Raw genomic sequence first — 13869 nt, forward strand, 5'->3', positions numbered from 1 at the left:
GGAGCCTAATTACCTAGCTTGGGATAAATAGTAATAAACTGATGTATAGCTAGCTCTATTATATTTATAATAAGTTCTTGAGTGATGCTTTGGGTAATTGCTCCTAGTCCTATATAGAGCAGGTATTCAAAGCTTCATTTCGGTCACGTTTCTTTCCAAGAAATGTTTATTAACTCTATGTAAAGAAAAAGAAAAATAATACAAAAAATCAAAGCTCAAACCAATACTTTGCACCTTTTTTTTAAAAAAAAAAAGAAGAAGAAAAGAATGGATCAATGTATCCTTTTCTTGATTGGGACCAAATCTCTATAAAGATTGGACTAAACAGGTATGTGTCTATTTGGGTTAACCTTCCTGACCCATTTCTTATGGAAGTTCCTCAATGGCCCATAACTTTAACACTTAATGTTTCTAATAACTGTAATTTTTTTTTGAAAGTGAATCTAATATTTGTAATTTATTAATAATTGTACAGAAATCAAACATTTTTTTGCCTTCCAAAGGGAACATTTTTTTTTTGTAGGAGTATTTTTTGGTAGATTATCATTCATCTCTTTGGACTCATGAAAACCCTGCAGGATGAAGCTAGGATGGTGTTTCCAAGACCTGTCACATCCCTCACATTTGCAGTTAACATTGTTCCACTTAATTCATAGTTATGGTCGACAATTATAGTCCTGATACAAAAGATTACAGCATAAAGTACTCCACTATCTAGAGAAAAATTGAGAAAGACATATCTTCTGTCAGTCCTCTAGCTAAAAGCTTTTGGCAAAAGCAACATGTAAGTCCAACAGAAACTTGTAGAAAGATTCGAATTTGCATTTAGCACAGGACTTGGGCCCCCAAACTCACAAAAACCATTTCCCCTTAGCTAGATCATTCATGACCTACTGCTGCATGACTGCATCCCTTCTTTAATTAATAATAATCCCTTAGCTTGCTAGACCAATCAAACTGGAAATGAAAACTACCTTGATTTAGTACTATATCCTTCTCTAATTAAAACCCCGTTCCTCTCCCTTTTCTTGCTATAACCTTTTAAAGAAGAAGGCTATTTTGAACTTTGCAGGTTGCTTCGCATGTCTAATACATCAATGAAGTGAGATAGCCATACTATATACACAATTCTTACCTGTAGGGCTCATCTAGGACGGCTAAAATATACTATATAGTACGGGAATATAGCATTGGAATTTGGCATATATACCTAAACCGTTTCCATTTTTAAGTTTAAAGAGTCACTTCCATGTTGAATAAAGAAAGTTGGTGCATACTATTTTTTTCCATTTATCAATTAGAGTTAGATTCCTGAGGTTGCAATACCCTTTTTTTCCCTCATCTCTTCGTCCTTCTTACGTGTAAAGGATAAGGCATCAAATTTCTCTTGTTTTTTTTTTAAAATAAAACCACATCATATATAAAAACCTCGGGGGAAGGGTGACTATCCTCAAATCTGTTATGGCCAGTCTCCCTATCTTCTACATGTCTCTATTCCAAATGCCATAAGGGGTGAAGAAAGAAATAGAAAAAATCCAAAGGCGATTCTTGTAGAACGAGACAGAGGATAAAAGGAAAATTCACTATGTGGGATGAGAAAAGGTCATTGATCTGAAGGAGAATGGAGGTTTGGGAATCACCAACATTGAAGTAAAAAATAGAGCCCTACTTACCAAATGGTTGTGGAGATACGGTAGAGAAAAACAGAGCCTGTGGAGGGAGGTTATAGTGGAAAAGAATTGTGAAGACCCCAACAACTTACTGCCGTCAGCTGAGAGGAATAGGAGAATGTCCACTACATGGAAAAATATTTTATCCCCCATTTCCCCTACTAACCCTTTTTTTATGTAGGTTTCCAGCAAGTTAAGTAGATTGATTGGCAATGGTAGTAGAATATTATTCTGGTCTGAAGAGTGGATCGAAGGAATCATTCTCTAAAACGCTTTTCCAAGAATGTTCGCTTTAGCTATCAACAAAACGGGGAAGATTCAAGAGTTTGGATCCTAGCAAAATAATGAATGGAAATGGGAAATAAAGCTGCGTAGAAGGGTGTTCAGATGGGAGGAAGAACAATGGAAGCAATTCACTGAAATTGTGAATGATTATAAACTTTCTATGGGAATTCAAGACACCGTCATTTGGAAAGGTTCTCCTTTAGGCGACTTTTCTGTCAAAGATTTCTGTAGGAATCATGTGTGTAATGGCAGTGGTGGTAGCAACAAATGGAGACAGGTTTGGGCTAATCTTGCTCCACATAGAGTTGAAGTTTTCGTATGGCAAATTCTCCATGGAAGGGTTGCTGTCAAGGCGGAGCTCGTGAAATGGGGGCTGATGAGTTTGAGCTCAACTTGCTACCCCCTTTGTCATCAGGTTATCGAAACCATTAACCACGTATTCATTTATTGTTTTGAATCATGGTGCATTTGGTCTGAATGGTGCAGGGAATGGAATTTTAATTGGGTGCAACCAGAGAATTTGTCCACTTTTTTTCAGTCTTGGAATGTTGTGATACTAAAGGATGGAGAAATAAAAGTATGGAAGATGACATTCTTTGCGGTGACTTGGTCCCTTTGGCTGGCTAGGAACGACATTGTTTTCGGAGGTAAAACCTGGGACAGGGCTCAAACCTACGAGTTGGTCAAGCTGAGGGTAGCCACATGGGCAAAGGCCAAATGGCCAAGAGACTATAGCAAAACTCTTAATACCTTTATTGAGCCAAGGTTAGGGGCGGTTCTTAAATGTGTCAAAAAGATGAGACCTAAGGTCGAGTGGACGAATCCTGTTGATGGTTCTATGAAGTTTAACGTGGATGGGGCAGCTAGTGGATGCCCAGGAGAAGCTGGAATTGGTGGGATCCTTAAGAACTCTGCAGGTGAGACCAAAATGATGTTTTCCAAGTCAATAAGGATGGGAGATTCTAACCTAGCAGAAGTGCTGGCTATTAAACAGGCCTTCATGATGTTTTCCGCATCAAATTGGAACGGTTCTCATTCTTTGGTCATAGAGAGTGACTCCTCAAATGCGGTGAGTTGGATTCAAGCACCTAATCAAGCTCCTTGGAGGATGAGAAAGTGGATACTCCAAATTGAAATGCTGAAAAGGAAAGTGAAAAGGTGGGAAATCAAACACGTAAGAAGGGGGCAAACTAGCAAGCAGATACCCTTGTAAAATCGGGAATAGGAAGAGATATTGATTTGGCCAATGTTTGGATTGAGGTTCAGAATGGTGATTTTGTGGTGAATGGCAAGTATATGCGTATCTAGCCTTCACTTTGATGCACAGAGATACGCCCAGGCAAAAGGGTGTTTGGTCAAATGGTTGAGAAGTGGACTTGTGGAATGCCTGGAAGGACATTCTAGTGCAGAAGGGAGGTGGGAGAAGCATTGGTTTGTCAGTAGATTTCTTTTGGCGTGATCTCTGTTTTTTGTTGTTGTAGACACTAAATTACAAATAAAAAACGGAGTAAAAAATATATAAAAAAAAATGAAAATGATAATGAAAAAATGAAAAAAATGAAGAAATGAAAAAAGGAGAGAGGTACGATCAAAATATTGCAAACATTTCTTACTTTATCATGCTCTTTATTAAGTATCATTCCAATTTTATGACAAATGCAATGCAATGTACTCATATCTCCTCTTTTGACAGAATGGAAATGAGGGCATTGTTGGGAGCAAAAGGCTACTTTTCATTAGAAAAAAAAAGTGAAGTTTCTACAATCAAGTATAATGACAAGGAATATGGGAAAATTGATTAATACAAAGGGGATACAGTCCCTTCTTAATGACTGTTTCGATAGATATTAACAGTAGTCTCAAAATTTTATCTCGAAATAGGCACATTTGTCAACTCCCTTGTCTTTTGTATGAACATCTCGGATCATGATCTTCACCCTTTCTGTGTTAAGCTTTTGTAGTACTTGGACCTCTTTCGTGTCTAGACCGCCCTTTCGGGTTTTCGTCCTAAGCACATCTCCCAGATTCAAGCTGCCTTTTCAGGTTTTCAACTTGAAATTTTTCCTTTTTTTTTTTTTATGCAAAATATTTCTTGACAGCATCGGCATTCACCGGGTTGGAAAACTCCCTTCCATCCATCTCCGCCAAAATTAGTGCTCCTCCTGAAAAAGCTTTCTTCACCACGAATGGTCCTTCCCAATTCGGTGTCCATTTCCCGCGAGGATCATGCTGGTTCGGGAGAATTCTTTTCAATACTAATTCTCCTTCTCGGAACTGTCGAGAGTGTGCCTTCTTGTCATATGCCCTCATCATTCTCTTTTGATATAACTGCCCATGGCAAAGTGCTGTCAACCTTTTTTCTTCTATGAGATTCAATTGCTCATAACGAGCATTAACCCATTCGGCTTCTTCCAACTGTACTTCTTTAAGGACCCGAAGGGAAGGAATTTCCACTTCAATTGGCAAAACTGCTTCCATCCCATACACCAAAGAGAACGGTGTAGCTCCCGTGGAAGTTCGGACTGTTGTGCGATAAGCATGCAAAGCAAAAGGTAACTTCTCATGCCAATCTTTGTATATATCTGTCATCTTTTCAATTATCCTTTTGATGTTCTTGTTGGCTGCTTCCACTGCTCCATTCATCTTTGGGCGATAAGGTGTTGAATTGTGATGCTTGATCTTGAACTTGGCACAAACTTCTTTCATCATCGAACCATTGAGGTTACTAGCGTTATCCGTGATGATCCTTTCCGAGAGACCATAGCGACATATTATTTCCTTTCGGATGAACTTACATACCACTTTCTGGGTCACATTGGCATAAGATGCTGCTTCTACCCACTTAGTGAAGTAGTCAATTGCCACCAGAATAAATCGATGCCCATTTGATGCCTTCGGGGTTATCAACCCAATCACATCCATGCCCCACATTGAGAATGGCCATGGTGATGTCAATACATGCAGTGAATTAGCAGGGGTGTGGATTCTGTTCGCATATATCTGACACTTGTGACACTTTCGAGCGAAGTCTATACAATCCTTTTCCAACGTGAGCCAGTAATACCCTGCCCTCATGACCTGTCTTGCCAACTTATGTCCACTTGCATGTGCTCCACAAACTCCTTCGTGAACTTCTTCGACTATTCTCCGAGCTTCGGTTGAATCCACGCATCTCAAAAGTGTTTGATCCCTACTTCTCTTGTATAAGATGTTCCCATCCAAGAAGAAATTCATTGCCAACCTTCTAATGGTTTTCTTATCATTTTCTGAGCTTTGATCCGAGTACTGCTGAAATTTGAGATAGTGCACAATATCATGGTACCACGGTTTCCCGTCTATTTCTTCTTCTACACTAGAGCAGTGCGCGGGACACTCTCGAAGATTAATCATGATGGGTTGGATCTTGACATTGGTACCAACTTTGAACATTGCCGCCAGCGTGGCTAATGCATCGGCCATTTGGTTCTCCTCTCGGGGCAAATGATTGAAGCAAATTTCATCAAAATTTTCAATCAGCTTTGATACATACTTGTGATACCGAACTAACTTTGAGTCACGTGTCTCCCATTCTCCTCGCAACTGATAAATAACCAAAGCAGAGTCCCCATACACTTCCAAAATGTGAATTTTCCTCACGATTGCTGCTTGAATGCCCATGACACAAGCTTCATATTCAGCTACATTATTGGTGCAATAGAAGTTGAGTTTAGCTATAACGGGATAATGATCTCCTTCTGGTGATACTAACACGACCCCTATGCCATGCCCCAAGGCATTCGAAGCTCCGTCGAAAAACATCTTCCAATTCTTTCTCTGATTCCTCCCCACTTGTTTGACATATTGACATCAAGTCCTCATCTGGAAATTCAAACTCCATTGGTTCATAATCCTCTTCCACCCTTTCTGCAAGAAAATCTGCGATTGCACTTCCTTTGATAGCTTTCTGGGACACATATACAATATCATATTCAGACAATAACACTTGCCATCTTGCCACTCTACCTGATAAGGAAGGTTTCTCGAAGATATATTTAATCGGGTCCAACTTTGCAATGAGCCAAGTGGTATGATATAGCTAGTGCAGAAGGGAGGTGGGAGAAGCATTGGTTTGTCAGTAGATTTCTTTTGGCGTGATCTCTGTTTTTTGTTGTTACAGGGAGGCGGTCTGCTTGCTTGTTCTGCTATTAGTTATGGCTATGATAGTTGTTTGTGATTATCCACGGGTTTCTAGATAGGGTGTGGGGGGAGTTAAGACTGGCCTGATGATGATGAACTCTGACTGAAAGGGTGAGTTTAAAGACTTCGTTTTTAGGAGAGGGAATGGGCAATGTTTGCTTAAAATTCTATGTTTGTGGCCTCTGTCTTTTGCTCAGTTATGTAATTTTGAGGGTTATGCCACCTCCAGGATTGTGCATAGGTCTTAAAATTGCAGTTCTTTTGTACTTTTGATTGGAGTTTAACCATTGGTTACTCTTGTTAATGAATTATTCCAAATTTCAAAAAAAATATATAAAAACCTCAATAACTTGAACATAAACCTTCATGCAATGTCGATCCTCTAACCCAACCAGATAATCGTGGCCCCAAACTGATGTATTTCTTTTTTGCTTTGCATTATACATTGGGGACAGATTGCACGAGAGTTGGGGATTTAATTAAGTCAATTCGTTAGAATTTTAATAATCTCATTAGACTAATTTGTTAAGGTCCAGCGAACAATATATTTAGCTTTTTCATAAGTTATTTTTTATATAGTTTGTCAAGATATAATTAAAGAAGTTAGTTGTCATGTTATACAACAATTTATAAAGTATTGTTTACTTTGATATGTTGGTTTCACAGTTTTGTCTCATAAAAAGTACTTTATAAGTTGAAAATGGTTGGTGTGAGCTTCAAATGTCACTTTAATACGTACACAGACAGCCAATGTGAGATTAATGGCCCCTGCTGGGTTTGTGACATCTTCCCCACTCCAATAAAGATCCATTGTCCAGTTCGCTTTGATATCAACTGCTATGGTCCATACCACGTTATAAGATATTATCCGCATTATCTCATTGAGTTTATGATTTTGCCTTACAAAAAACATCTCACAAGTTGAAGATGGTATGAATCTTAAATGCTTAGTCTCACTCTAAAACACAACTAATGTAATATTTATGACTCCAATTATGACATCTTTCTCGACGTGAGATTAAGGGCTCCTCACTTGGACCATTACATCCTCCTTGATGTAAGATTGATGGTTCCTTTAGGATCATGACACTAATACTAGTAGTTTATTACAGATAATTTCATTCATATTTATTAAGATTTTTGGCCGTTTAGACCAAGAAATTATTGCCTTGCATACATAGCAGATCATTCATCTAGGAACAGTATATACTCAGAAAGTACCACAAGAACGGCAACTGATATGCTACCCATTGAATAATTTTCCTAGTGCACCCACGTCCCTGTCTGGACTCTAGTGCATAAATGCTCTCCTCAACTTAATCATCAAGGCAAAATGATAAAAAAGAAGAAGAAGGGGGGTAACAAGTAAGGAAAAGAAGTTAGAGAACGGGATGGCTTAGTGACAAAATTTTGGCTTTTTGTCATTTGATGAACACAAGGACATAAAGTGAACAAAGTTTCCACGACTGCTAAATTAACTTCTTAATCAATATCTTAAGATAGAATTGAGATTGGGATTTTAATACCTTACATAAATACATAGCACTAGTATATAATTAAACTTTCAAAGTTTTTAAATGAGAAATTATAGAGCACATGTATAGCGTGCAAAATGGGCTATACATAAAATCTAATGAATGTCATGAGAGTTAGAAAAATAACCAAATTTCCTCATGGAATTTCTTGGTACAACTAATTTAGTCCAAGCCCACCATGGATTCGAATAAAACAAAATTCTCAGCTAAAACAGCACTGCAAGGTGCTGCAGCTCTGATCTCTTTTGGCTATGGAAACAGACGAGAGAACAAAGGAAGAATATTCATCATCCCCTCCCACCCACTACTCATCTTCTTATGCCCCATCTCCTAAAACATTGCTCCCTCAGTCTTTCTCTAATATTACATACTTCTGGTGGTATACAACTTTCTCCCTGAACAATGAGAATAAATGATGGGTGCATATATTGTTTTAGAGTGCTCCTCTCCTTGGCAAAATTCTCATTCCAGGTCCACTGCCAAGCACCATGGTGTCCCTTTTTAGACAATTTGGGTTTCTGTGTTTGTTGTAGCGTGTGCTTTCCCTATGATTGAGGCTGCCCCCTCCTTGTCTCACTTTGGATTCTCTCTCTCTCAATGCCAGCCACACACACCTCTGTCCCCAACTCCTGTTGAATATACTGCATGCCCAAATTAACAACGTATTTAACAATTTCTTTTTCCTAAACAAGCCCAAATTATTCTTTACATTTTTCCTCCATTTCTATTCTCACAACATAATAACAAGCTTGAACTAGAATTTCCTTCAACTTTGCTTGATTATAATTAGGAAGAGATAATGCAATAATTATCCCTGTCGTTTCTGTTGAAACTATAACATCAATTGACACGAAAAATAAGTATCCAATAAGTTTTTTTTATTAAGATTCGAGGGGATGAACAACTTCTTCAGGAATAATAAATGAGAGTCGTGTCAATAAATAGTTAATGGAACTTATAAAATAGTGACAAGCAACAAATTCATGAGTAACATATGAAGAGTCGTACTAATAATTTATTCTCACAAAAACTCAATAGTTGGAGTAAAATTATCAGAACAACCTTAATTAATACTAGCAAAATAAGAACCCAGATAAGCTATTTTAGAATATTTGGATCAAATCATATATATTGTTGACTTTAATTAACACACATAGCCTTTCAATCCAACATATCCCCTCTCTTTCAGCGGTGTCAAGCAGTCGTTTTTACAAAGAACGAAAGAGGAGAAGTGGAGTGGTAATTGGGGGGGAGTTTTGGTTGTAAAACTTATGGCTAAAAAGGAACAAACGTACACGTGAAAGGTGAAGAACACAAAGAAATGAACCCATAATTTAGAAACGTTTCCATAGGGAAGGCGACAGCTGATAAAGGGGTCATCTGCCCTGCATGTAAAGACCAAGACAAGTGTCCTTAAAAAACCAAAATTTATGTCACCTTTCTTCATTGTCTCCAACGACATATATTATACACGAACAAAACCTCCCTCGATTTCATCCCGTCTGAACAGTTTGCTTCCATAACTTCTTCCCTTTCACTGACCATACATCAAAGGAAGTAAAAAAGAAAGAGAAAAGAAGAAGAAGAAGCTGATTTCTCTTCTTGTTTCTTACTTATGTGTTTGTTCCTTGGTGCATTTTCAGACACCCATATCTTCGTCTTCTTCACCACGTGGTCTTTTTTTGTTTTTTTGTCTCTGTAACGGCTAATCATAAAGCTGATCAGTTCTCAGCTTTATAATAATTCAGCTTTTCTTTATTTTTTCTCTCGAGCTCTTATATATAAGTGAGATGTTCTTGTTCTTACACTGTTTCATTTTTATGGCTTTTTTGTGTTTCTTGGTTTTTTGTGTATCCCTTTGATGGGTAGTTCGTGTTGTTGTTCTTCTCGGTGAATTTTAAGTTCATTTTTTTGGGCTGAAAATGGCTTCTATTCTCCGGTTTAGGAAACTATGCTATGTAGAGCAAGCAGTTAAGTGCGCTTCAGTGGGGTTTGAATCTTTTGATCAGTCTCCAAAGATTGATCAAAAGCTGGACAAGAAAGAAGAAGAGGTCATTTCTGCTAACAATTTTGCCTTGGAAATCATCAAGAAGAGAAAGCAACCAAGGAAGCAGCCCAAGGAATGGAGACGCTTAGATTCTTGTTGTTGGATGATTGGTTACCTTTGCTCCACTTGGTGGCTTCTTTTGTTCTTGTACCACAGTTTGCCGGTCACATTGCTTCAGGTTCCTGAATCACCAGGGGTCAGGCTTAAACGTGAAGGCTTGGCAGCTCTTCACCCAGTGGTTTTAGTCCCTGGCATTGTGACTGGTGGCCTAGAGCTATGGGAAGGCCAGCCTTGTGCTGATGGTCTGTTTCGTAAACGACTTTGGGGTGGTAGCTTCACTGAAATCTTCAAGAGGTACTTAACAGCAATTTTTCTTTTTTACGTAGGAATTGTATCTTTTAGTTTGAATTTCGATTGAATTTTGAGGAATTATATGGGGCTTCTGTTGGTATGTAGACCTTTGTGTTGGTTGGAGCACTTGTCTTTGCACAGTGAAACTGGCCTTGACCCACCAGGAATCCGGGTTCGTGCTGTTCCAGGGCTGGTTGCGGCTGACTATTTTGCTCCGGGATATTTCGTGTGGGCTGTTCTCATTGAAAATTTGGCAAAAATTGGTTATGAGGGGAAGAATTTGCACATGGCTGCTTATGATTGGAGGCTCTCTTTCCAGAATACAGAGGTATAATTGTTCTTCCTTTGCTTCTACATCGTTATTGCACGTTTGCATTAGGTTATATTCATGTCTATCTCAAGTGTACACTGCTGTTTCAGCAGAAATGATTTAAGTAAAATTGTTAAAATTCTTTAACAAGATTATGAAACTTACGCTTGAGTTATGGCTTGAAGTTTCTATCAATTGGGGAGGTTCTTAATTTTAAACAGAGCAAGGCAATGAATTTATCCATGCTTGTCATGGCCCTTCTGCTCTCTGCTTCTGAATATGATGGAAAACAATATCAATCTTTGGCTCCAAACAATCCTTCCTGCTTTCATATGTTGCTTCTTCCATGGCCAATTTGCAGCACAAAACATAGATAACATATTAAATCGAGTTTTTACTAATATATTTTTCAACTGGGGATAAGCAGATTCGGGACCATGCTCTTAGTAGGCTGAAGAGTAAAATTGAGCTAATGTATTTAACCAATGGCTATAAGAAAGTGGCTGTGGTGCCCCATTCCATGGGGGTTATCTATTTTCTTCATTTCCTTAAATGGGTTGAAACACCTCCTCCTATAGGGGGTGGTGGTGGTCCAGGTTGGTGTGCCAAGCACATCAAGGCAATCATGAACATTGGTCCAGCTTTTCTGGGTGTTCCAAAGGCTGTTAGTAATATATTCTCTGCTGAAGGCAAAGACATTGCTTATATCAGGTTAGTGTTTCCATCTCTTCCTCATAACAATTGCTGCTGTTGAAACATAGTTGAGATGAAGTTACTGCAAAGTACCATTGTATCACAAAATATGTTATTAATGATTTGATCATATCAACTTACTAAATGAAGTTACAAACAAGATTAAAATGAAATCACCTTTCCTGGTTTTCTCTTTAGTTTGGACATGTAGAACCTTGACTGAGATAGAAAATATCCCAATACTGGTGACAACAAGAAATAATGATTTCTTGATGTTAGTGCATTATTAGCAAAAGATTTAGCTTTCAGTATTTACCAAATTTTACTCTTTTGTTTGGTCTTTGTAGAGCTATGGCACCTGGACTATTGGATTCTAAGATTTTAGGGCTACAAACATTAGAACATGTCATGCGGGTGTCTCGGACATGGGACTCCATTGTGTCATTGGTGCCCAAAGGGGGAGAGACTATTTGGGGCAACATGGACTGGTCTCCTGAAGAACGGCATGCTTGTGACTTCTCGAGGAAAAGACACTCTCAACCCTCTCCAATTGACAATAATGTCAACAACAGTGATGTGAAGAGAGGTTTTCGAGTGAAAGATCCAGTTCAATATGGAAGAATAATCTCTTTTGGCAAGACAGCATCACAGTTACATTCTTCACAGCTTCCCACTATTGATTCAAAGGTATGATATGTATGCTTCAGCTAATGACCTTAGAAAATATATTTAACCTTTAGCCTTTTTGATCTGTTGAAACAACTTAATTCACTACTGAAGGGAGACAACTTAAGAACAGAGTCTTGAAATGACTGAAGGAAAAGAGCTTTTTCTAATGAGAAATCTTCTACTTTCTCGTTTTATCATTTCCAGCTTTTAAAATGACAGAACCATGCTACCTCTTATGGATAACATTTATATATCTTCAAGTATTGCCTCGTTCAGACAAGTATGCATTTTCTGAGTACTTGACAAAATAATAGATCTCCTATCTAGTATCCATTACAAAAATAGAAGACTGTGTTTCAGTCCTTTTTATTGTTGTTGCCAAAAATCTTGCTTTTGTAATGAGAATCAATAATGAAGTTTCATTCTCAGGAATTTTTGCGGACAAGTGCTTCCCAAAATTTAAACTTTTCCTGTGGAGAGGCCTGGACTGAATATGATGAGATGAGCAGGGAAGGCATCCAAAAAGTTGCAGCAAATAAAGCTTACACAACTCAAACCCTTCTTGATCTGCTTCGCTTTGTGGCACCAAAAATGATGCTACGGGCTGAAGCTCATTTTTCACATGGAATAGCCGACGATCTAGACAACCCTAAATACAACCATTACAAATACTGGTCTAATCCACTTGAAATGAAGTACGTATAATTGCACTCAGATACATTTTGACAGCTTTAATAGTTATATGTATTGTCTTTATTTGTTATACATATTAGATAGATTCTATGTAGTCTATTATCTGTAAACATGTATTGTCTTAAACTCATATCTATTATGTCTCAGACATTCAATGCGTTGACAATCTTGTTCTGCTTTCTTTCCTTGCATACATTGAACTTCTATTTTTGCAATTTACCAATATAATCATCAACTTCTCTTGAATTATTAATCCTCAATGACCTTTTCCCATTTGGTCATGTGATCATCAAATTTTGACTTCTGAAGAGACTCAAATTTGTCTATCTGTCAATCAAGTGAAGCACAAACCTTATTGCAACATACCTGTGCACATCCCAAGATGCACACAACCGAAAATATCCCTTTTTGTATACCTTAGTACTTAATGATTAAAAAGCTGAATATATTTTTCAGACTACCTGATGCTCCGGACATGGAGATATACTGCTTGTATGGTGTTGGAATTCCCACTGAGAGATCATACGTGTACAAACTGTCACCTACCAGCGGGTGCAAAAGCATTCCATACCAGATTGATAGCTCAGTCAATGGAGAAGATGGTAGCTGCTTGAAAGGTGGAGTATACTTTGTAGATGGAGATGAGAATGTACCTGTTCTAAGTGCTGGATTCATGTGTGCTAAAGGATGGAGAGGAAGAACCCGGTTCAATCCATCCGGCATTGCTACATACATAAGGGAGTACCGGCACAAGCCACCATCTAGTCTGCTAGAAGGGAGGGGCATCGAGAGTGGGGCACATGTTGACATCATGGGAAATGTTGCGCTCATTGAAGACATATTGCGCATTGCATCTGGAGCCACTGGGAAAGAGATAAGAGGTGATAGGATTTACTCAGATATCCTAAGAATGTCTGAGAGAATAAACCTTCGGTTGTGATTATATTCAGATAGCTTGATGATCTTTATCATTGTCAAATGAGATGCCGTAAGGCAGATGGAAGAAAAAGAAGCGCTAACAACAGAACGAAGTAACTAACATGGGAATATAAGGTGGTGATGGGAGTTTCTTGAGAGGACTAGCTGAAGAGCACAACCCTCAGAATGGAGAAATTAAGGGTACTTGATCAGGTAGAGACCTTAGCCTTTTTTTGCGGTGAGAATACCTTGCTGGAAATCGTTCATAACATTTTGGCCGTTGTGCTAGAGTGAAAGGTGCATAAAGTGGGGTACTCAATTTTCTGGTATCTTCTAAATGTTGTAATTTTGCCACTTTTTCTGTAATCAAATAGTAACAATTGGAAAGAAGATGTATTTAAATATTCTGCATTGATGCCTTTCTATTTTTTTTTTTAATCATTGAACCTTCAGATGCTTGTGTTGAGAACAGTCATCTTTTTCCCCATGGCCTTGCTAAGTCATCAACTCTATGGAACATGG

General features: G+C 38.2%; 1 protein-coding gene across 1 annotated transcript; it reads left to right on the forward strand.

Annotated features, from left to right (window-relative positions):
• Positions 1-9120: 9120 nt before the first annotated feature.
• LOC18590424 (Lecithin:cholesterol acyltransferase family protein) lies at positions 9121-13766 on the forward strand. The gene is made up of 6 exons (XM_007015928.3): positions 9121-10067; positions 10170-10392; positions 10802-11085; positions 11415-11754; positions 12166-12431; positions 12886-13766. Exons 1-6 carry the CDS (start codon positions 9589-9591, stop codon positions 13367-13369), a joined length of 2076 nt encoding a protein of 691 aa, XP_007015990.3. The 5' UTR covers positions 9121-9588; the 3' UTR covers positions 13370-13766.
• Positions 13767-13869: the final 103 nt, after the last annotated feature.

Source organism: Theobroma cacao, chromosome 9 (assembly GCF_053813885.1).
Source record: "Theobroma cacao isolate CCN51 chromosome 9, ASM5381388v1, whole genome shotgun sequence".
NCBI lineage: Eukaryota > Viridiplantae > Streptophyta > Magnoliopsida > Malvales > Malvaceae > Theobroma > Theobroma cacao.

Coding starts and splice junctions, on each gene's coding strand:
- LOC18590424 (XM_007015928.3), top strand. CDS start 9,589: ATGGCTTCTATTCTCCGGTTTAGGAAACTATGCTATGTAGAGCAAGCA. Junction 10,393..10,801: donor TCTCTTTCCAGAATACAGAG/GTATAATTGTTC, acceptor GGGGATAAGCAG/ATTCGGGACCATGCTCTTAG. Junction 11,086..11,414: donor AAAGACATTGCTTATATCAG/GTTAGTGTTTCC, acceptor TGGTCTTTGTAG/AGCTATGGCACCTGGACTAT.